Source organism: Acinonyx jubatus, chromosome E1, assembly GCF_027475565.1.
Source record: "Acinonyx jubatus isolate Ajub_Pintada_27869175 chromosome E1, VMU_Ajub_asm_v1.0, whole genome shotgun sequence".
Lineage (NCBI taxonomy): Eukaryota > Metazoa > Chordata > Mammalia > Carnivora > Felidae > Acinonyx > Acinonyx jubatus.
In genome coordinates this window covers 15779181-15800353 of record NC_069397.1, presented here as the reverse complement: position 1 = coordinate 15800353, position 21173 = coordinate 15779181, and the positions used below count along the sequence as shown (strand labels likewise).

At 51.9% G+C, this 21173-nt stretch overlaps 1 protein-coding gene across 6 annotated transcripts in view; it reads left to right on the top strand.

Annotated features, from left to right (window-relative positions):
* ABR (ABR activator of RhoGEF and GTPase) overlaps window positions 1-21173 on the top strand; it is a 183762-nt gene that overhangs the window by 42186 nt on the left and 120403 nt on the right. Inside the window, exon 1 of one of the 6 annotated variants that reach the window (XM_053212240.1) lies at window positions 1951-2632. The exons of 4 other annotated variants lie outside the window; for them this stretch is intronic. In XM_053212240.1, the coding sequence (XP_053068215.1) occupies window positions 2572-2632 (61 nt within the window). In that variant the 5' untranslated portion in view covers window positions 1951-2571. Of the gene's footprint in view, window positions 1-1950; window positions 2633-21173 lie in introns of those variants that run through there. One more of the 6 variants, XM_053212241.1, reaches the window with a different exon arrangement.

The window sequence follows — 21173 nt, the reverse complement described above, 5'->3', positions numbered from 1 at the left end:
ACTTAGCTGCTCAGTGCCTCAGGTTTCTCATCTAGAAAATGGAGGGAACAGAGATGACATTGAGGTTCACAGTGAGATAATCTTGTAAGCAAAGCACTAAGATCCAAGCCGGGTGTACCGCAGACATTCTCTGTTAATTATTAGAAGTGTTCCTCCAAGATTCCTCTCTCCCTGTACCCTATATTGTGTTCTGGAGCGGGAGGTCCAGGACAGGATTGGACAGAATGTAGGAGAAAAGCAAACTATGGCAACGCTAAGGAGAGCAACTGTAACATTTTAGCTTGAAAATGCTGAAAATAGCGTGTTCAAGCCTTTGTAGATAAAAATGTAAAATGTATGCAAATGTATGTGTCTCACGCAGAAACATACATCTATGGCCTCCTCGTAGTCAGTTTCCGGATGTGGCCATCAGGAAAACCCCTGCTGATACAGAGAGGGCCCATGCTGCCTTGATGGTGGTAGTGGTTATTGGGGAGAGGGCAGTGCTGCTGCTTCCCTGGGCTGAGCTCCTGTTTCTAGCTTTCTTCTGGGTTCTGTGCCTTCTGAGACTTCCACGTGGGAAGAAGAGAGGCTCTGGGCCCCTCTCTGCTCCTTCACCCTCACCATCCTCCCTCCGGTTCCTCTGAGAGCTCATTTGCTTCCTCTCCCATCCTGGCTCTATTTCTGGAGCATCTCATTGGAGATGCACAGCCCCCTCTCTGCCAAGCTCCAGGTGCCTACTCGGCCCTCCCAGTCTTGTGTGCAAGTCAGGGATGGTGGGAGGGTGACAGCTGAGCAGGGAGGGGCCGCAGGAGACGGAGGCAGAGTCTGAGCCTGGAGGGTTGGGAAGGGGGAAGGCTGAGTGGATGCAGGGAGGGGCCAGCCTTACCTCAGAGTTGAAAAACACCCACTGCAGCCACCTGTGGAGGCTTTTCACACCCTTCCCCTGCACCTTCCCAGGGGTTCACCTGACCTGCTGTGAGTTGGAGGCCTCTACCCAAGCAGCTGCCGGAACTGGCTGCAGGCTTCCATTCAGCATTACGGGTGAGGGTCTGCTTCTCTCCTCAAAAGAACTAGATCTGTGCTTGTTTGGAATGATGAGGAAGGAGCCCTGCCCCCATGTGGATGGGTCCCAGTAGAGCTGGGTCCCATGAAGGCTTTGCCTGTCAGCTGCTTGATGATGGGGGCTGAGGGGTGGGGAGGGTGTGCTCCACTATCAGAGACCTCACTATTTGAGGTAAAACTAGCATAAATGGCCCAGCGCAGGGTTGCCTTGGTGGGCCCACTGCTTCGCTTCTGTTGGGTTCTGGAGAGGAGCTTCAGCGCCCCCTGCCCTTGCCCACCCTAGCCTGGTCCCTCCTCCAGGGTCCCACAAGGACCATAACTGCAGCAAAGTTGCCTTGGGTCCCATAGAATTGGCACCTAGGAGGCCTAAAGCCCTCCGCCACCACCCCTTCCCCCAACCTCTCCACTGCTCTTGCGAGGTCTTAGAAGGAATTTTACTTCCTCAGGTTTTGTTCTCAGAGGCATCTTGACCCCAGACTTCCCTCAACTTGCATGTGATTATATATACAAGGTATGCCTCCTGGGCTGCGGCTGTGGATCCCCAAAGACTCCCGGGGAACCCAGGGAAGACCCTGGAGGCTCTCCTGCCCCCAGTTGGTCCTCCACTGCCCCTACTCAACCCCCAGCCTCCCGCCTTTCTCCAGCCGCCGCCCTCTGGTGTGTAGGGCCGAACTGCCCGGCTTTTAGGTCACGGGTGTTGAAATAGATGAGGTTGTTAAGGTTTGGAAGGAAAGAGTTCCCGCGCGGGCCGAGGCTTTCCGCAGGCGGGCAGGACATTAACCCCGTCAGCGCCGTCCCCCAGGCTTGTCTAGGGGAGGGGCCTGACGGCCGCACCGGCCCCAGAAACTGCGCTTGGAGATCCTGGGGTGTCAGGTGATGTCACCCCTGCGGGGCCCATAGGTCTCCCCGCGGCACTTAGTCTGCGGGTTGCCAGAATTCGGCTGAGCGCATTGAGGGGAAGAAGCGGAGCCTGGGCCTGCACCGCAGCCCGGAGACCCCCGCGGGACCACTCCTCCGTCACGGGCTGGAGCCCCTCGCGTCTGGGCGTCCGTGGGGACTGGGGCTGCTCCCCGCACCCCCGACCGGGTCTGGAGGCGTGCTGCGGCGGGGGAGGGGGCGCGGAAGCCTCGCGCCGATTGGTCGCGGCCCCCGCCCCCCGCCCCTGGCCGCGGCGCAGCCCCCGGGAAGTTGCTAGTCTGCGGGCGCGCTGCGGGGCCGCCGCTCCGGGATCCGCAGCGGGGCTCGCCGAGGCCACTGCGGCCGGAAGGGCTCCCGGGGGCGCTCGCCTGCCCTCGCCCGCCCTCCCCTCCTCTCCCGGCAGCTCCGGCTCCTCCCTGCTACCTGTTTCGCTGCCTGCCCCCGCCTCCACCCCGCGCCCGGCAACTTCGGCCTCCCGGGCTGGCCGCCCCTCCCGGCTCCCCGCCGGCCCGCCCGCCCGCCGCCCGCGCCCTCCCTCCTTTGTTGTGCGATGAGGGTCGGGTTTCCGATCTGACGGAGCCGCCGCCGCCGCCGCGCCGAGCCGCGGGCATGGAGCCGCTCAGCCACCGGGGCCTGCCGCGCCTCTCCTGGATCGACACCCTCTACAGCAGTACGTGTGCGCTCGGGCCGGGGAGGCCGGGCGGGAACGGGCCGCGGCGCCCCGACGGCCCCGGGGCGCGACCGCCGGGCTTGTCTGGGGAGCCCGGCGCCGGCAGGGGGCTGCGGGCGCCGCCGGCCGGGTGCCAGCGGGCCGGGAGGCGGGGAAGAGGCGTGGGTCCCCCGCCATCGGCCGCAGATGGGGTCCCCAGAGCGGACTTGGAGCGGGTGGGGGGCCGGTGGACCGACGGGGCTTGGAGAGCTGTGTCACCCATTTCCCACCTGTTGTGTAACTGAGCACTCCCCAGCCCCCAGGAAGGAGAGCCCTTGTAGGGGGCTCCCTCCGCTTCCCGACCGACTGCTCCTTCTGTCCACGCTGAAGCAGAAAGGCCATTTTGGCAAAGTCCTTGGCGCCTGAGTTTGTCACCTCGGGGACATCCTGGGGTGTTGTGTGTTTTGGGGTGGAGGTGGGGTCGGGTGGGAGGGTCTGTAGGGGCAGATCTCCATGGGGGCCATTTGGATTGAAGGAGCTGAAAACCTCGGGCTCAGCAGTCTTTCCTGCCAGCTTCATCGCCACCCCCACCCTCACCACCCCCCAAAAAAGAAAAGAAAAAAAAAAAAAACCCTCAGCTTTTCCACCCCCACATTCCCAAATCTGCTTCGATCATGTGATTGCTCTTGCACTGCCGCTGGGGATGTGTAACTGATCACTCGTACATTCTGGGGGCTCCCCGTGAGCACCCCCACTTTACACCCTGCCTTGCTTAGGTGACTAAAAGCCCTGCGCTTCTCTCCACCCTCCCTTGAGACATCTTCCCCAAAGCTTTCAGTGATTTAAGAAGAGGGTCCTGCAGGCCCCTGAAGAAGCCAGTGAGTGGATTTTGCCCTCTCTGAGCACTTCAGTGGGACCCTCCCACTCTCTTGCTATGTCTCCTAGCCCAGAGTCCTGAGGCGGGGGGGCAGGGGTTGGGGGAGGCAAGCTCAGTTTCTGGACATTGGATGCCATGGGACAAGGACATTTTTAAGGGTTAACCTGGCTCCGGTACCTTGTTGACGGTTATATGGGTGAAGAGAGGAATAGACAGGGATGGTGCCTTGAACCCCCAAGGCTTTGCCCTGGAGGCCCCTCGGTACTCAGTATCCAGCCTCTGACCTCTGTATCCCCTTGGGTCCCCATCATTCCCCTCACCTTCTTCTCCTCCCTCTTCTCCCTCCTCCTCCCCCTCCATCCTCTTTTCCTTCCTCCGCCCCCCCACCCCCCCTCCATAGGAGCTCTCCTTGTGATGGTTCATTCCACTTTGGCTTTTCAACATCAAAGGGGCAAAGCCAGATCCCCTGGGTGTCAGTCTTGCACCAAGCCCAGCCACTCCATCTGCTCCTTCCCCTGCAGAGGCCAGCATCCGTTGGGTGAAGGTCAGGGCCCATGGCTGTGTGGCGTGTGTATGCACGTGTGTCTGTGTGAATGGGGGCACACATCTGTTCAGAGCCTTGCTGCAGATCAGCTCCTGACCTGAAGGAAGGATTAGTGACCTCTTAGCTGTGCTCTTGCAAATAACAGTAATAACAATGCCTCATATTCACATGCTACTTATGTTCCCAAATATTTCTGGCTCTCTGGCGAAACCCAGTAGTGGTTTCTGTATTTCTCAAAGCGTAGAATCCTATGGAAATCTGTGTCTGACTTCTCTATTGCCCTGACAAAGACTCCCCAACCTAATTATTTCCAAGTTTTCCTACCACCCCTCCCCCTGCCACTTAGAGCAGGGAAGCAAAATTGTCTGAGGTCTCCTTGAAAATTTCTGACCAGAGGAAGATGGGACCTGAAAAGGGAATTCGACTGAGGCCTTCTTTAGGGGTGCCTGTTAACCAGCCCTGACTCAGGCAGGCAGGCAGGCATCTGAGCTGTCTGCTATGCTGCTGCCCCAGCCCCTGGGCTCCTGGGGGCAGCCTGGAGGGGGGAAGGCACTGACTTGGCAGCAATGTGAGGAGTCCCTGCCTCCCTCCTCAAAATGGCTTATTTGAGAGCCATAGAATGAGGCTTCCTGGGGAGGTGCTGTGCAGTCATGTTTGGGCTGTTAGCCATGAAGTTTCCTCTTGACAAGAGCCTAAATTAAAACAAATACCCAGGCTGTCATTTGCCTGGCAGCAAGGTTTTGTAGCTCCCGGAGGAAGTTCCTCTGCCTCTCAGAAAGCTGTTTGCTTACAAGGCTCACAGTCCTGGGGTGGCAAGTCCCCACAAAAGCTAAATCCATCAGGAATTGCAAAGGGGAAGTCCCCAGGGCACAGGGTGGGCATTGCTTAGAGATGTGAATGACCCAGTGATAGAGGCCCTTCCCAAGTGCTGCTCCTGGTAACAGTGATAATAGCATATCCTGAGGACCCACTGTGTGCGAGGCACTATGCTAGGCTCTCTCCATCCATCCTCTCCAGACCACACAACTGTGTGAGACAGGTAGTCTTATCTCCATTTTGCAGAAAGAGGGGCTTGGTGAGCTCAAATCATTATCCAAAGTCACATAAGTGATAAGTGATAAAGCTGCAGTTCAGATCACACCCTAGGTTGCTAAGGAAGACTCTTAGTGTCACCTAGATATGTCAGAAGTTGCTCAAGGCCTTGGAATGTCATGGAATGGGGGACATCTGTCTCTTTGGTCCTCTGTGTTCACAGGATTCTTCCAGCAGGATAAGTGGCCTCAAATGACTCTGAGCCCAACAAGAGTCCACGTGCCTCTTGTAGGAACCGGGGGCTGGTCCTGGAGCCAAGGTGCGGGTGGTTGAGGCTCTGAACTCACTGAGGTTGATGGTTCTCTCCTCCTAAGATGCCAGGCTGCCAACCGGCCCCTCCTCTGACTTACTTCTTGCCTTTGGAGTTGTCAGCTCATTCTTTGTGGCTTCAGCATCTATCCCAGGAGAAGTATGTGCATTTTCATTGCAGGTTGGTAGTCATTTGAGAAGAGGTGGGCAGCAGGCCCCTCCCCCCTGCGGTAGAAGTCCTGAAGGGCCACGGTGATGGTGATTTGTCTGACTCAAGGAGACAGGTTGACTCCCAGCTGCCAGTGTGATATGGGACTGATGGGAGCAAGGTCTTTGCTCCTGATAAGCTGGAGTGGCAGACAAGGCTTCCAGCCATCCCACTTCTTGTCTCTGTCCCAGTCATTTTCCTATGTCACTGTAATAATGTCAGCTTTGCTCCTCAATGCCTTGCCTAAATTCTCTCCCTGGAGCTGGTGTGATTCTTTCTGTAGGGCTGTGTCCTTCATTTTATCTTCTCTGTGCCTTTCTCTCATCACCTTTTCCACTAAACACATCACTTCCTCTTGGTTTTCTTCTATACCGTGGAATTAGACTGGATTAAATTAAGCTCTGTGAGGGGTGCCTGGGTGGCTCAGTAGGTTAAGCGTCCAACTCTTGATCTCAACTCACATCATGATCTCACGGTTCATGAGTTTGGGCCCCACGTTGGGCTCTGAGCTGACAGCTCCAGAGCCTGTTTGGGATTCTCTCTCCTCTCTCTGCCCTTCCCCTGCTCACGCTAGCACACATGCGCATGCTCTCTCTCAAAAGTAAACAAACATTAAAAAAAATTAAAAAGCGGGATAACAAAATGGGGAGGGTGCTCTGAGCCTGTCCCTCTAAGTGGATACCACCCTCCAAACAGATCTGAATTGAGGCATGTATGTGCCCCAGGCAGGCAATAATTTGGCACCTCTTCAAGTGGAAAGTCTTTCGTCTTCTACCCCAGACAACATTTGCAAGGGATATTTCAGTCACTCGTGATATTTTCACATCCCTTATAGACTCAGTGCCCCATCCAAGAGCCAAGAAAGCATTTGGGGCTGTGGGGATACAAACCCATCTCCAGAGCATCATAAGGCAGCCTAGGTTTCTCATCTCACTCCCATATTAGCCACACCAAGGACCAGGCTGCTGGCCTGACACAGACTGTGTGGGTCTGATCAGAGCAGTGGTCTCACAGAGGCCACCTCAGACCACCTCGGATATGCTAGTGAGCACCTGCAGATGGGTGTTTTCTTACCCTCTGAATGGCCCCAGTCACTTAGTCCTTCTTGTTAACACCAGCCCATTATTGTCATGGCTGCTGGAGTCTCGGAGGTGGGGCTGGCAGAAGGATGAAGTCATCTACTCCAAGAAAAATTTTTGTGATTGTGATTGTTGCTGTTGTTCTTTGGCAAAACGGAAGAAATGACAGGAACATTTGTGAAGAATTAGCTAAGTGGGTAGCAGACGGGGGAGTAGTGAGAAAACTCATTCTGCCTCACTCTTGCAGGTGCGATGGAAGACTTGGGGCCATTTTCTGAGGTGTGGTCCTCTCCCTGGGGGCAGTTCTGGTACCCTGTGCACACTTCTCTGTAATATGAAGCCACGAATGTCTCTCGTGGACACCATGTGGGTTGATAAATGTTTATAAGGTGCTTTGTAGGTGAGGAGTGCTGTTGGACTGCCCTCCAATCACGGCCCTCATCACGAACAGGGGTCCGTGAAAGGCTTGCTGAGGAGTGGCAAGGGGCCGGGAAAGGGGGAAGGGGGCTGGCAGGAACAGAGTGCCGGACCCAGTTTTTAGGTAGTGCCTAGGCCAGCTCCTCATGCGTAATGAGCCCTCTGTAATTTTTGGTTGCATGAGTGGGTATGAGAGGGAAAAGAAAACTCTTGGGTTCTTGGCTCCTTAACTCCTTACTCCACCAGAAACCCCAGAAACCGATTCATTGGCCCATTCACAAGTTTCCAGCTGTGTGGATTTGGTAATTGTAGTAGCTTGTAGTAGAGTCGGAGACCCCCCCAAGGGAGTCCCACGCGTTGCTAGGGCTTGTGATTGTGCAATTGGAAGACTTCACTGCCAGGGCTGGTGCTGCAGCTGTTTGGCTCAGCTTGAGCCCTTTGGGGGCAAACCAGGAACTAGGCAGCTTCACAGTCAGCTCCACATCCGTCACTGTTTTCCTCTGCTGGGCCCCTGGCTGTGGTAGGTGGAGGTGATCCATGGGGCTCCAGTACCCATCACATTCTATCTACAGGCTCTTAGAACTTTCCACTGAACACCAGTAGGAGAGGCCTGTAGCTTAGCTGTCTCCAGAGCAGAATAGGAGACATTGATTTTAATTCGTGGCCTTGGTCTGCTTCATTTGCATTTCTTTGGGCAAGATCGGGTCAGTGGGAGCCATGGATACCCTTGACTGGCAGTGGGAGTGTTCTGCTTGTTTCTGAATCTTGGGGAGAACCTGTCCATTCCCTGTAAATGTGAAGAAAGAAATCAGGGCAGTAGGCAGACTTACAGAAATGGCCCCATATGGAGATTGGGGCTAGATGCTCAATCCAACCCCCTGCCCAAGAGCCCTTAAAGGTGGGACCAACTGGTACCATGACTGACTGGATGGAGAATAGATGTTCTCTGTCCCAGATTCAGACCTTTTTGGGGTCTCTCACTCAGTTTTCTGTACCTATGCTTCATTCCTATCTTCTTTTCTCCCCTTCCTTCCCTACCACACACCAGAATGAAAACTGAATATGGGTTTACTAGCCGTATGGAAACTAACAGGACCAGTGTCTTCAGGAGATGGGGCAGATAAGGTGGGTTCTGCAGTGACCTAATTGATCAGATGCCATTTCTCTCTTTTCTCCGCCCTCACTTCTGATGCCTACATATCCCTCTAGACCACAGATAAACATGGACGATGATATGGTCAGGCATTTTGCCTAAAGGTGAGCAAGATCTCCAGAAAGTGTTGGGTGGATGGAAGGCCTTGGGTGGACCAGGGCTGATGGAGCTCAGAGTTTTTGTCACTCCAGATGCCATGGCCACTGGCCTCTGGTATGTTGGCGGAGCTGGTGCCGCGTAGAAAAGCCCCGTATTGACTAAGGATCTATGGGTTTACTCAGGGCTGTTGGGGAGGACGTGGCCATAATTACCTTCATGGGATTGAAGGGCTGATCCTATTAACGTGTTGGGCTGACCCCTTCCTCCTGGGCATTGCCTCCTGGCCAGCAGCAGGGGTTTAATGGATCAAGATTACGGAGACGAAAGATGTCGTATAATTAAACCCAGTTATTTCCCTACCTGGGGGACATCTCTATCCACAGCAGCAATTGATTTCCTCACTTGTGGTCATCCTGTTCAGCTGCAAGTTACCCTGGGCCTAAACAGCCTGTGGGCCATCTTTGTGAATGAGTTTCTTCTCTCTTGAAGGTGCAGTTTTAGGTGAAAAAACCCCTTCTGAGAGTTTTGGGGTCAGAGTGGCAGGGTGTTCTATACGATGGGGGCCTCTTTGGGAAACGTGTCTGGGTTCCACAAAGGTACGTAGAAATCTCACCCTTGGGTCACTCATGACCCCTGGGCCCATGAAAAGAAGCTCGTCAGTCCTGCTTGGTTTGTCAAGATTAGTTTTTCCATTTGGTCTAAGAAGAACGGATGTGACATATAACCAGCCCTACTACGTGCCAGATGCTGTGCTACATACTTTCCTTGAATTATCCCTAACATCCCAACAAAGTAACTGTCATTATCCCTCCTGTTTTATAGACAAGGGAACAGAGGCCCTGTGAGGTTATTGCCAAAGGGCTCCAGTTTGAAGTGGATCGGATTTCAGATTGCTCTGATTCTATGTGTAGCCTTCTGGCAGCAATGATGATGATAGCCAATGCTGTTGAGTACCTACTATGTGTTGACACTGTCCTAGGCATTAACCCTGTTATCACCAGTCCTCAACAGGCCCTACTTTATGAGGCAGGAATTGTTATCTGTATTTTATAGAGAAGAAATGAGCTTAGGGAAGTTAAGTAATTCATTCAAGAAAATGAGAGCTTCTAGCTTCTAGAGCTAGAAGACAAGCCAGGCTTTGAGCACAAGGTTGGCTGGACTCTGAACTGTGCTTTCTCCCACACTCCCTGCCTTTCACAGCATTGCCAGTGAGGCCCCCCCCCCCCCCCCCTTGGCCAGGTAGTTTGTGGATGTTGATTGATTTGCTCACCTCTCTAGCTAAAATGACAACTGTAAAGACAGGCTTGGCTCCCCCATGGGGCTCAGAAAGCTCTCAGCCTTCAGGGGGCCTGTATGTGCCCATCCACTGGACTACCTCTTCCTAAGGAATGATCCCAAGGAGATCTCCCCATGGGCACTTGGAGCCCGTATCCCACCATTACCTTATCCCTGGGATTATTGCCAAGAAACACTGATGGCTAACCAAATTAAATAATTAAATAAACAAAATAAAGTTTGAAGGGAAAGAGAGAAAATAGATTTTGGGGATAGAAATGGAGTACAGCTAGTTCCCAGTTTCTAGAGCAGAGCAGGGCCAGAGGCAAGGAGATGAGAGCTGGAGGAGAGGACTCGGTAGAGCCACACTGGCCTCACTCTCAGGCCTTTTAAAATTCACCTCCACAGTTTCCAAAGGAGAATAAAGGGCCCTCAGCCCTAAATCAGGCCACTGCACACCAAGGTCCTTTGCCGAGGCCCAGGGCCAGTTGGGCTGCAGATCCAGCCTCTGTGTTTGAACTCACCCACGCGCAGCATGCTAATGATGGGCTGGTTTGGTGCAGACCCTTCAGCCCCTCTCCCCACACCCCCACGGCCCCAGAGCCCAGGGTCCCCTGCTGAGCGGCAGCCTGTGCCTGGTGGCTTACACCCTAGCACATGGTTGCAAAGAGGGTTTGTGTATGGTGAGTGTTCTGGATGGGATAAAACGGAGGAACACCCTGCCCTGAGCTGAGAACCAAAGCCAGAAGGCGCCAGTGGGGAGGAGAAGGGGGGAGCTCCCTGACCCCATTCTCTTCCTTTCCCCTCCCTGCCCACAACTTCATGGGCAGCTTACTTCCTGCACGAAGCCTGTAGGCATTTTTAGGAATCCTTCTTTGGTTGGGTGTGGGGACCCATGAACCTTCCCCTCCCTTGCTCCTGTTTGTAGAGGAGTTTCTAGTAAGAAGTTTCCATTGCTTCTGCCTCCCTGTGGTTCCAGGACGCAGCCAGGCCAGAGGCTCAGCCTGGACAAGATCCATCTTCTAGGTGCAACCTTGTGGCGTACCCCCATACCCCCCGAGCTTTCTCCTGGTCTTCCTGTGCTTCCTGCCCTTCCCCGCACCCCCCACCCCCCAGCCTCCACTGTCTTTCAAGGGAAGAGACACCACTTGGGGAAGACTGATGAAATGGGCTGCCCAAGAATTGAGAGGGCCTGGTGATGGCGATCCTGTCCTTCCAAAAAGGACGCGACTTCACCCTAGTGCTTCTCCACAGGTCCTTCTGTGCAGGTCAGAACAGTGGCCTTACTGCAAGCTGCTCAACTCCTTCCTCACCTGAGCAGAGCTGGGGAGTGCCCGTTTAATAACCTGCTGCGGTAGCTACTGTTGTCATCTCTGTGTCATGAGACAGGAGCCAGAGAGCTAAGGTGGGGACCTCCACGGTGTAGCATGAAGGGCAGTGTGCTCATGGGTGACCTGGCCAAAGGAGTCGACTCCTCACCATTGGGATGAAGTTAGCAGTGGGGTCACCCATCAAAGGGAAGACTGGACTAGGTGAATGACTTCCTAACTTGCAACCTGAACGCAGTACCTTTACGTTATAAGCACGTGTGCAGAGCAATACAAAATTTCACAGGGCAGTACTTACCCTTTCTGCAACATTTGCAATGCACTTAGATTTTCATGCCCTTTTATTCCATTCAAAGCAAACCAAGAAAGTGCTGATCATGACCTACTACATTGATTTCAGGACCTGCAGTATGAAAACAGTGGACACGATAATCTCAGAGGGCTTTTATGAACCGTAAGGAATAATAATTTACCAGACCACAGTCATGTATATACCGCTGTTGTGATTTTCGCCAGATTTACACAGTTCTGTTCTTATGGACTTAGTGTTCTTCTTCAATTTGATTTATTGTTTGAAATATAACTTAGAAAGAGAACTAGTGAAAATTCTGTACCGCTTGCAATAAACCAAAAGTTACCTTACCAATAAACACGCTAAAAACTAAACAATGTTACTAATCCTAATTATACACTGTTGCCCTTGGAAGGATCTAGGTCTGAGCCTCCCCAGCGGTTGTTTAAAGAAAAAGGAACAGAAGATAGAGGAATGTTAAAGACATGCCAGTATCAAACAGAGTCTTTGTTCTTCAGTAACAGGGAGATTGAAAGGAATCAAGAAGGGAATAACTTTCTCAACATGTGCTTGAGTGTGCTTTAATGCAGGGCGGCTAGCAAGCAGGTGCTAATCAAAGAGCCCCTCTGCGGTGGCATTCTGTACTTCTATCTACCCAGAGCCCTGGGCTCCATCGTTCCCGTGGTGGGAGAGGAGAAGAGAAAGATGATTTTCTCCTAGGAACAAATATACTAGAGCAGAGTCTCAAATTCTGTTGTGCATTTGAATCGCCTGGGGATCTTGTTAAGACGCAGGTTTTCATTCAGTAGATCTGAGGCCCGAGGTTCTGCATTCTAGCAAGCTCCCAGGGGATGCCAATGCTGCTGAAGGTCTAAGGACCACAGTTTGGGTAGCAGAGCTCCGGGCTCCTTGATTCCCATCCCTGGGAGACTGACTGCAGACTGTGAACCAAGTCAGACCCTTCTGAAACTGGATTCTAGCCAGATGAAAGGCAACCCATGACATGTCTCTCTTTTGAGCCCCCTTCTCGATAAAAACAAAAAGAATGAAGCAATTGATTGGACAGTCTAATGGGCACCAACCAGACTTGAGCTAGTGTCCGTATGTTCATGATCTCATTTAATCCACCCAGTAAACCTATGAAAGGTTGTTACCCTCACGCCAAGGATGAGAGGAGAGTGCGGCCATTGTGGTTGGCTTCTGCTGGGGATTTTTGTCATGGGGGTCTCCTGTGTTCACCCCCTCCCTGTGTGGCAGGAGGTCAGGCATCTGGTCTTTTCTGAGTGCCACTGTCTAGACAAAATCTGTGTCCTCCCCACCCCCCTTGCCCCCTGAAGGGCCGACTTCAGTGTTAATGGAGCAGAATGCCTTGGTTGTTAATTTTCTAGTGCATCATCGAGAGGGTTAATGAGAGACCAGCTGGTGTGCCACTCAGCCGTGTGGAAGCACCGTTTCCCCTTGATTTAGGTGGACAAACATTCTGCAGACCCCATGGCAGCTCCTGACTGACGTTCCCCCTTTGCGCCTGGATGGTGCCCACCCAGATGTGTCAGTGGGCACTGTGTTCCATCTTAGTGTGTACAACCTTCAGAGACTGAAAGCAGGCGCTGGTTCTGTCTCCTGCTCCCTGGAGGGGAAGGGCAAGACACAAATTTGACGTCTGAAATGCTCCTTCTGGCCTGGGGATGCTGTCTTGGCTGATCCATGCCATTGTAGCCAGGCCCTTGCAGGGGATGCCTAAGCACCCCCAAGTCCCTTCTCTGATGTCTCCTGAGGCGCCATCGGCTTTCCATGTGGCTCTAGCTATGATAAACCTACTTCCATCTCCTCTCCTTTGCCCTGGGGCATTTTCTCTCCACATTAGATCCAAACTGCCTTCAGGATCCCCCATGCAGGGGCAGCTGGGTGGCTCAGTTGGTCGAGGTCTGACTTTGGCTCAAGTCACGATCTCAGAGTTCATGGGTTCAAGCCCCACGTCGGGTTTTGCACTGACAGCAGGGAGACTGCTTTGGATTCTGTGTCTCGCTCTCTCTCTCTCTCTCTCTCTCTCTCTGCCCCTCCCCTGCCCATGCTCTCTTTCTCAAAAATAAATAAACATTAAAAAAAAAAAAAAGGTCCCCCATGCAGGGGGATCCTCGCACTATCCATTCAGATTTCTCAGTACCCCACAGCCATGCTCCGTGTTCTGGTGAACTCCCGTCCAACCTCAAGCCTTGCTCAGCCTCCCACCACCTCCAGGAAGCCCCCCACCCCAAGCCTGATTATAGTGCTCACCCCAGTGAGGTCCCCAGCTCAGAACCCTGCTTGCTTCGGGCCACATCGTGGAGCACTTTCTTACCTGTTGTTTTGTAGTGTTTACCTATATAGTGTTTTGCATCTGTTGTCTTTTCTTCTCTGCCAGACTCTAAACTCCTTAGAGGCATGAAGAAGAATAACAAAGGCTGCCATTTATAGGGTGCCTGACACTGTCCTTAAGTACTTTGCAATGTTCCATTTAATCTTCCACCTCCCGTGGAGGTCCCAACTATTTTTATCCAGTTTTATAGATGAGGAAACTTTCTTTTCAAGATTCTAGACACGTCCAACAGCTTTCCTATAAAGGGCCGAGCTGGGCTCTAAACCCAGATCTGTGTGGATGCCCCAGCCTGTGCTCGTCAGTGAGGGTGCCCAGAAGTCAGGGCTCTCAGAATGAGAACTGTATGTTTGAAACACTCCTCTGCCTGCTCTGTCCAGTTTGAGGACTGGCTCTGAACCACCACATGCTTCTCCCTTTCCCACACACCCAGCCGTGCCCTGAAGATGTGGGGGCTTGGAAATGCTCCATGATTGGTAGAGAGGGTATGAAGACATAGAGGGTTCTGGGGGACCCAGGTCCATCATACAAGAGAATCGTGGAGCAAGGAAAATGCAAGGAGGCAGCAGAGCTGGGCCTGAGGAGGGCAGAAGGGCAGTCAGAAAAGGATGTTGGAGAAGGGTGCCTGGGTGGCTCAGTCGGTTAAGCCTCTGACTCTTGATTTCAGTTCAGGTTATGATCTCACTGTTCTTGAGATCGAGCCCCATGTCGGACTCTGCACTGAGTGCAGAGCCTGCTTGGGATCCTCCTCCTCCCTCTCTCTCTGCCCCTCCCACACTTGCACGTGCTCTCTCTCTCTCAAAATAAATAAAATAAATATTAAAAAAAAAAAAAAGAAAGAAAAGCATATTGGAGAGACCAATCCCGTGACCCTCTCTGGACCCCAGCTGTAACTCAGGCCTCACTCAGATCAGGGCATGTTAATCAGCTGGGGAATCTTGTGAAAATGCAGATTCTGACCCAGCCAAGCCTCTGCTAGGGCCCCCATTTGGCATGTCAAGTCAAGCCCCCAGGTGATGCCCATTTGGGGTAGAAAGGACCTGGACTCCTCCAAGCCCTTTTGGAGGATCTGATTCGGTCACTTGCCAGTCTAGCACCTTCCCACCTCTCTCCTTTCTGCAGGGTAAAATCTAAACCACTTAGCATGGCCTGGGAGCCTTTTCAGACACTGTCTCCAGCCTCACCTCCTGGTGTTCCCTACCACACTCATGACCCTCCAGCCAACCTGAAGTTTTCATAGTTCCTCAGGCACCCCATGCCCAGTCATCATTTGGTATTTTTTGCACATGCTGTTCCTTTGCCCAGAGGAACACTCGTTGGCCTTTCTCAACCAGGTGAGGACGAGGTTGAATGTCACTCCTTGGGAAGTCATAGACTGGGGAGTGGGCTCTAGACCTAAGATCCTAGCTCTGGAGAGAAGTCCCCAAAGGTTTCTAGAATCCTTCCCTATCCCAGCTCCCAGCAAAGGTCATCTGTGGTCCCTAGCCTTGCAGAGGCATGGAAACAAGGTGACTTAATTATCCTTAATTGAACACTCATTATTTCTTGCCACCTTTGTGTAAAAATAGAGCTGAGAAGTACTGAAGTGAAACCCCACCTTGGAGTCCCAGGGGCATGGGGCCCCTCCCTGGGAAGGTGAGAGGGCACTCTTTGGAGCATGGGGAGGCCCTAGGCCATCTGTGCAAGCTCTGGGGAGCTGGCCTTGTGACCTGGGCCGGGGCTGCCGGGGCACTGTGGTCATGCCCTGGATTCTGAGAGGCCAGCCTGACCCTCCTGTCAGCAGTCTTTTTTTTTTTTTTTTTTTTTTTGAGAGAGAGAGAGTTTGAGCAGGGGAGGGGCAGAGAGAGGGGGAGAGAGAGAGAATCCCAGGCAGGCTCCACACACGGTCAGCACTAAGCCCAATTCGGGCCTCCAACCCACTAACCGTGAGATCATGACCTGAGCCTAAATCAAGAGTTGGATGCTTGAACCAACTGAGCCACCCAGGTGCCCCCTGTAGGTATTTTTACGGCTGCTTTCACTTTAAAGTTTTTCTCTGGGCTGTGGAAATATTTCAGGACTTCCGGAGGGGTTTCCTTTGGTGCTTCCTGAGTTTTCTCCTGGGCTTTTTGCCTTCAGGTTCCAGCCCCAGGCAGGGGCTGCTTCTGGAAGGGCTGTGGGTGTGGCCCCGGCTGACCGCAGCCCTTCTTGGAACCTCCTACCTCCTGGTCACCCACCCTTCCCCTCCCAGGGAGGCTCCCTGTTTGCATTGGTTTGCTCTTGCTTTTGCTCCCCCTTCTCTGGGAAAAATGGTTCTTCCTGCATGCACACCCCCTTTCCAGGCTGAGGAGCACACTGATTGTAGGCAGGTAATTGAGGTCTCAGTTTCTCTGGCTCCACGTCTGTTCCCTCTTTTGAGAGGAGCAGCTGGAGGGAAGCGATGTGTTGCCTTGTCTTCCTCACCTATAAAATGGGAACAACATTACCACCCCCACTGACAGGGTTGCCAAATTTTTCAGCAAATAAAAATGTAGGATGTCCAGTTAAATTTGAATTTCAGATAAACAATAAAAAAAATTTTTAAGTATATTATATCCCACGCAATATTTGAGATATACTAAAATGTATTTGTTACTTATCTGAAGTTCAGATTTCACTGGGTATCTTGTATTTTATTGGTGTCTCTGCCACCAGGTTGAATGGCATGTATGTAACACTTAGCAAGGGACCCATCTAGATGTTCCTTGCTCATTCCACCCAGGCACCCCTTTTGAGAGAACATTTCATTACTTTCTTCTCTCCTCTGTGCCACTCCCTGACCCCTAGAGGTGAAGCTGATGAGAAGTTTCTGTGGGTTTAACACAGAAATACTGTGAGATGGTTTTTATAGACTGACACAAAAAATAGTGATGTGATTAAGGGGGAAATGCCAGTGATAATAGCTCTCACTTACCTAGCACTTGCTATATGTCCCTACATTGTTCTAAGCATTTTATGCATGTAAGTTCCCTGATTCTTGACAATAATCTTGTGAAGAAGACTCTTATCTCCACTTTACAAATGAGACCACAGATGCATAAATTAGGCAAGCGATTTGCTCAAAGACTCGTAAGTGATGAGCTGGGAAATGAACTCAAGCAATTTGACTCCTGTGGTCTTGCTCTTTAATAGGACACAAGGCCGCATCTTGCCTACCAACTGCCACACTAAAAATGTGAAGTTACTTTCAGGTCAAGAACATGGAAACCTACAGGGATGCTTTCACAAAGCAGGTGATAACACAGCCTGCTCCCAGAGAGAAGAGTGACTTCCTTGTTTCCCCTGAGATCCCTGGATGGAAAGAGGGTTTGGCCAGGCATGAGGACCTCACACCAGGGTCTCTACCCACCTGCTCACCACCCCCTGAATGTTGTGGAGACACTGGCCACATGCCAGCCTGTCACCAAGAAAAGAGACCCTGACACATCTCTGTGTATTTGCTGAGAGGTTGTATAAAGTGAATGTCCCCAAGAGGCCCGGGTTCCAGGCCTGTCTGAGGCCCATGCCTGTAAATCCTAATTCCAGGTCCTTTCCAGATTTATCAATTCACAAATAATTATGTCATAATGGGATGTCTTCCTTCTCCTTGAGAATCTTCATGATTCTCCAGCATAGAATTTTTTTCCCTTTGTAAAAGGAATGCATGTAGTTAATGAAGACTAGAAAAATGCCTAAAAATAGAAGGGAGAAAATCCAAGTGCCACTGTCCCACCCCCTGAGAAGAGCCTTCCTCTTTGCTCTTGTTTGTCACCCAGGGTCTGGGCATGTAGCCCAACTGTGTGCTCCTGGCAGGAGTGAGGCTGGAGGCCAGGGCATGACAGAAACCCCTGACAGCCCCATGTCCCAGCACCAACCCTGGACGCTTGTGCCAAGGGGGATGAATGTGAAAGAGGGTCTGGAAACCAACAGGTGGCATCTCCCCTTCTCCAGCTGGCTCTTTCAGACACGGCGAGGATCAGGTGCCCACAGATACTCTCTCAAGGTCATCACATGCCCACCTGTCCACACCCCAGCCCATCCCAGGGGCCACAGTGTGGAGGTGCCCACTGCTACAGGGAGCTGCCTCGGCCCTATCCCAGCTTGTGGCTGTGACCAGTGTCCAGAATGCGTATATAGGTAGCAATAGTGGCTCTGTTTGGCTAGAAGCCTAGATCCAAGTCTCCCCCACCTCTTTTTCTACCGCATGCCTCCCCTAGACCCAGTTTCTCCATGTTGTGGTCTTTCCTCATTTTCCAAAGGTTAACTCCAGTTAATTCAAAGAGAAATCTGAGACCAAGAACTTTGTCTGTTGTCTCTGTTACTAGCTTCTTCAGTTCTCTGCCATCTTCCTTTTCTCCATGTCCCCTCCCCCCCAGGTCCTCAAGGGACTGTTCAGTAAGTACTTATTGGCAGGTTCCAAGAGGCCGTGATTTATCCATCTGGAGACCAGAGTCCCCAGCCGGTTACTTATTGCCACATCCATCAGGGTCCAGCAGGAAACAGGTGGCACATTCAGCTGGGAAGTTTGGGGAGAGCTTAAATGGGACCATGACCAAAATGTGGGCAGAATGAGGGGAGGGTCTGGTTCCCACACCGGAGGCACAGAGGCCAAGTGTGAGACTTGGCAGGAGCTGCAAGCTCCAATCAAATCACACAGCCTGGTGGCCCACAGGGAGGGGCTGGGGGGAGAAGTACCCCAGCCTCAGATCCTCCCTTCCTCTGATTTCTCTGGGGCAGAAAACAGGGTAGAGAAGCAGGAAAAAATGGGCCTGGAGGGGCACACGCCAGAAACTCTCTGAAGTCTTCCCCACCTGCAAAGCGAGGGTTATGAAACCCGCCCCGTGTATGTTGTGTGGTTGCTGGAAAAATCAGCTGAGACCATGAATGGGGACAGCATGTGTGCCTCATACTCTTTTATGCCAGAGTAAGGGATAATTGTTATTATTGATAAACACTCACTGGGTACCCCCCACGGAATGAGGCTTCCACTTTCTCATTTCTGCTTGGGATCCTCTAATCTCCAAAGGACATGTGGGTAAAGGAAACAGAAATTGCAAAATTGCAGAAGCCTTCATCTGAATCCCAGAGCCCTGCTTAATGTTCATGTGACATCGGGCAAGTCGTCAGTGAGCCTCTCTTTAGTGAAATGTACCTCATTGGGCCGGTTTGGGATTCACAGGGGCATGGATACTGTCATTACTATTAGCCAGCCTTGTGTTGGGGGAGGTGTCGGTTAGAGGATCTAGGAGGCGACCTTGACCCAATTGGAAAGACTTAACTTCCAGATGGGTAGGGCTTTCTGAAAGGCCCGAGATGGGTGCTGAGGCTCCCAGAGGTGGTGTAGGTAGGCTGGAGGTCTGCATGGTTCTCTAGAAGGCAGTGAGGCCTGGCTGCTGCCTGCCCACTTCTCTCAGAGCACTCGTCAGCAGCACTGCATAGAGGCTGAAAGGGTCAAGGACAACAACTCCATCAAGTGACAGGGTCTCCCCTGGATAAGTGCCCCACCTCGGGAGACTTCCATATAACCGAAGATTCATTGACTGAACAAATGAATGAATGAACAAATGAATGAATGATTGATTGTTAGTCTGCATTACAGGTTCTCCTTAGAACCAGAGAGCCTTAGATGTGAATGTTGATTGTATGAAGTCATTACATCTTGTAACCCTGGGTTTCCTCATCTGTGAAATCAGGGTATGATTCATAGGAATGGTGTAGTTGCAAAGCTGACGCTTGATTAAATACAGTTACACAGGGGCACCTGGGTGGCTCAGTTGGTTAAGCGTCTGACTCTTGATTTTAGCTCAGGTCCTGATCTCAAGATTGGAAGAATTCTGTGTAAGAGTCTCTTTCCCTCTCTCTCTGCCTCTCTCCTACTTGCACACCTGCACATGTGCATGCACGAGTGCTCTCTTCTCTCTCTCTCTCAAAAAAAAATATATTTTTAAATTCAGTTACATAACGTGCAGAGATGCCAGGCCCATAGATGCACCCATTAAATGTCACCTTCTGCCCTTTAGCAATACAGGAGACCACAGGCACTGTGGTCACAGGCCCTCAGGGTTCTGTTCCTGGCAGTGTTTGTGCTTTCCTGTAGGGCCCGCCTCCCTGTCTCCAGGCAAGGCCTGCTATGGGTCCCTCTCCTCTCTGTCCTAAGAGACCTATTCTTTGCAGATAGCACCCCTCCCTGGTGATGCCATCACTCACAGGGGCCTCAAGTTCAGGGAGTAGCATCCTTCATCCTTCAGCTGAATCCAGACCCGACAATGTCTGCAGGCTCCAAGGTGTGGGTCCCTGATCTCTCTCCTCAGCATCACTGACCCAGGTCCAAGGTCATGGAAGCAGCTCCTAATATTAACAGTAACCATCGCTGACCTATATTGAGTCCTACTGTGCACAGGCACTAATCAGTTAATTCTCTTGGATTCACTAGGATCCCCATAGCTGGCATAGCGTTTCAGAGTAACTGATTTCCCTTGTGGTCCTACGTACTTTATGCATTTCAAAACATTCTTCAGAAAAAGGTCCATTCACTTCACCAGATTGCCATGGGTCTGTGGCACAAAAGAGCGAAGCGTCCCTGCTCAGTCCCAGAGCAGTTCTGGGTTCCTTGTGCTCTGAACCGAATTCAGCCTTCCCTGGGCAACTCTGGGCTGTGGCTATGACAATGGCCTTCACTGAACTGGGAGGCAGGAGACCTGGGTTCTTCTCCGAGCTTGGCTGCTCTCTGGCTGTGTGATCTTAGGCAGGTCCTTGGTGCCCTTAACTGTAAAGTGTAATGGTTGGATTATCCCTATATGGTTTTTCTTTCTATTTTCTATATGAAAATATAGCATATATACTAAAGGGTATATAAAATATCTAGGCTTGGTTTAATAAAGACGTATGGGGCGCCTGGGTGGCTCAGTCGGTTAAGCGTCCCACTCTTGGTTTCGGCTCAAGTCATGATCTCACGATTTGTGGGTTCAAACTCCACATATCAGGCTCCATGCTGGCAGTGTGGAGCCTGCTTGGGATTCTCTCTCTCCCTCTCTCTGCCCTTCCCCCGGTTGCATGTGTGCCCCTCCCCCACATGCATGTGCCCTCTCTCAAGACAAATAAATAAGCTTAAAAAAAAAAAAGACTTACAATACAAATACCCATTTGTCCTCCATTAAGCTTTTTTTTTTTTTTTTAACGTTTATTTATTTTTGAGAGACAGCATGAGTGAGTGGGGCAGGGGCAGAGAGAGGGAGAGACACAGAATCTGAAGCAGGCTCCAGGCTGTCAGCACAGAGCTCAACATGGGGCCCGAACTCAAAAACCACAAGATCATGACCTGAGCTGAAGTCAGACGCTTAACGGACTGAGCCACCCAGGGGCTCCTGTCCTCCATTAAGTTTAAAGAGACATTTGCCAGGCAGGAGAAGCTGCTGTGTGCCTCACTGTGTTAGTTTGCTAACATAAAGTGCCACAGACTGGGCTGCTTAAACAACAGAGATGTGTTGGCTCACGCTTCTGAAGACCAGAAGTCCAAGATCAAGGTGCCAGCAGGGTTGATTCCTTCTGAGGCTGTGAGGCAGAATCTGTTCTGTGCCTCTCTCCTAGCTTCTGCTGGTT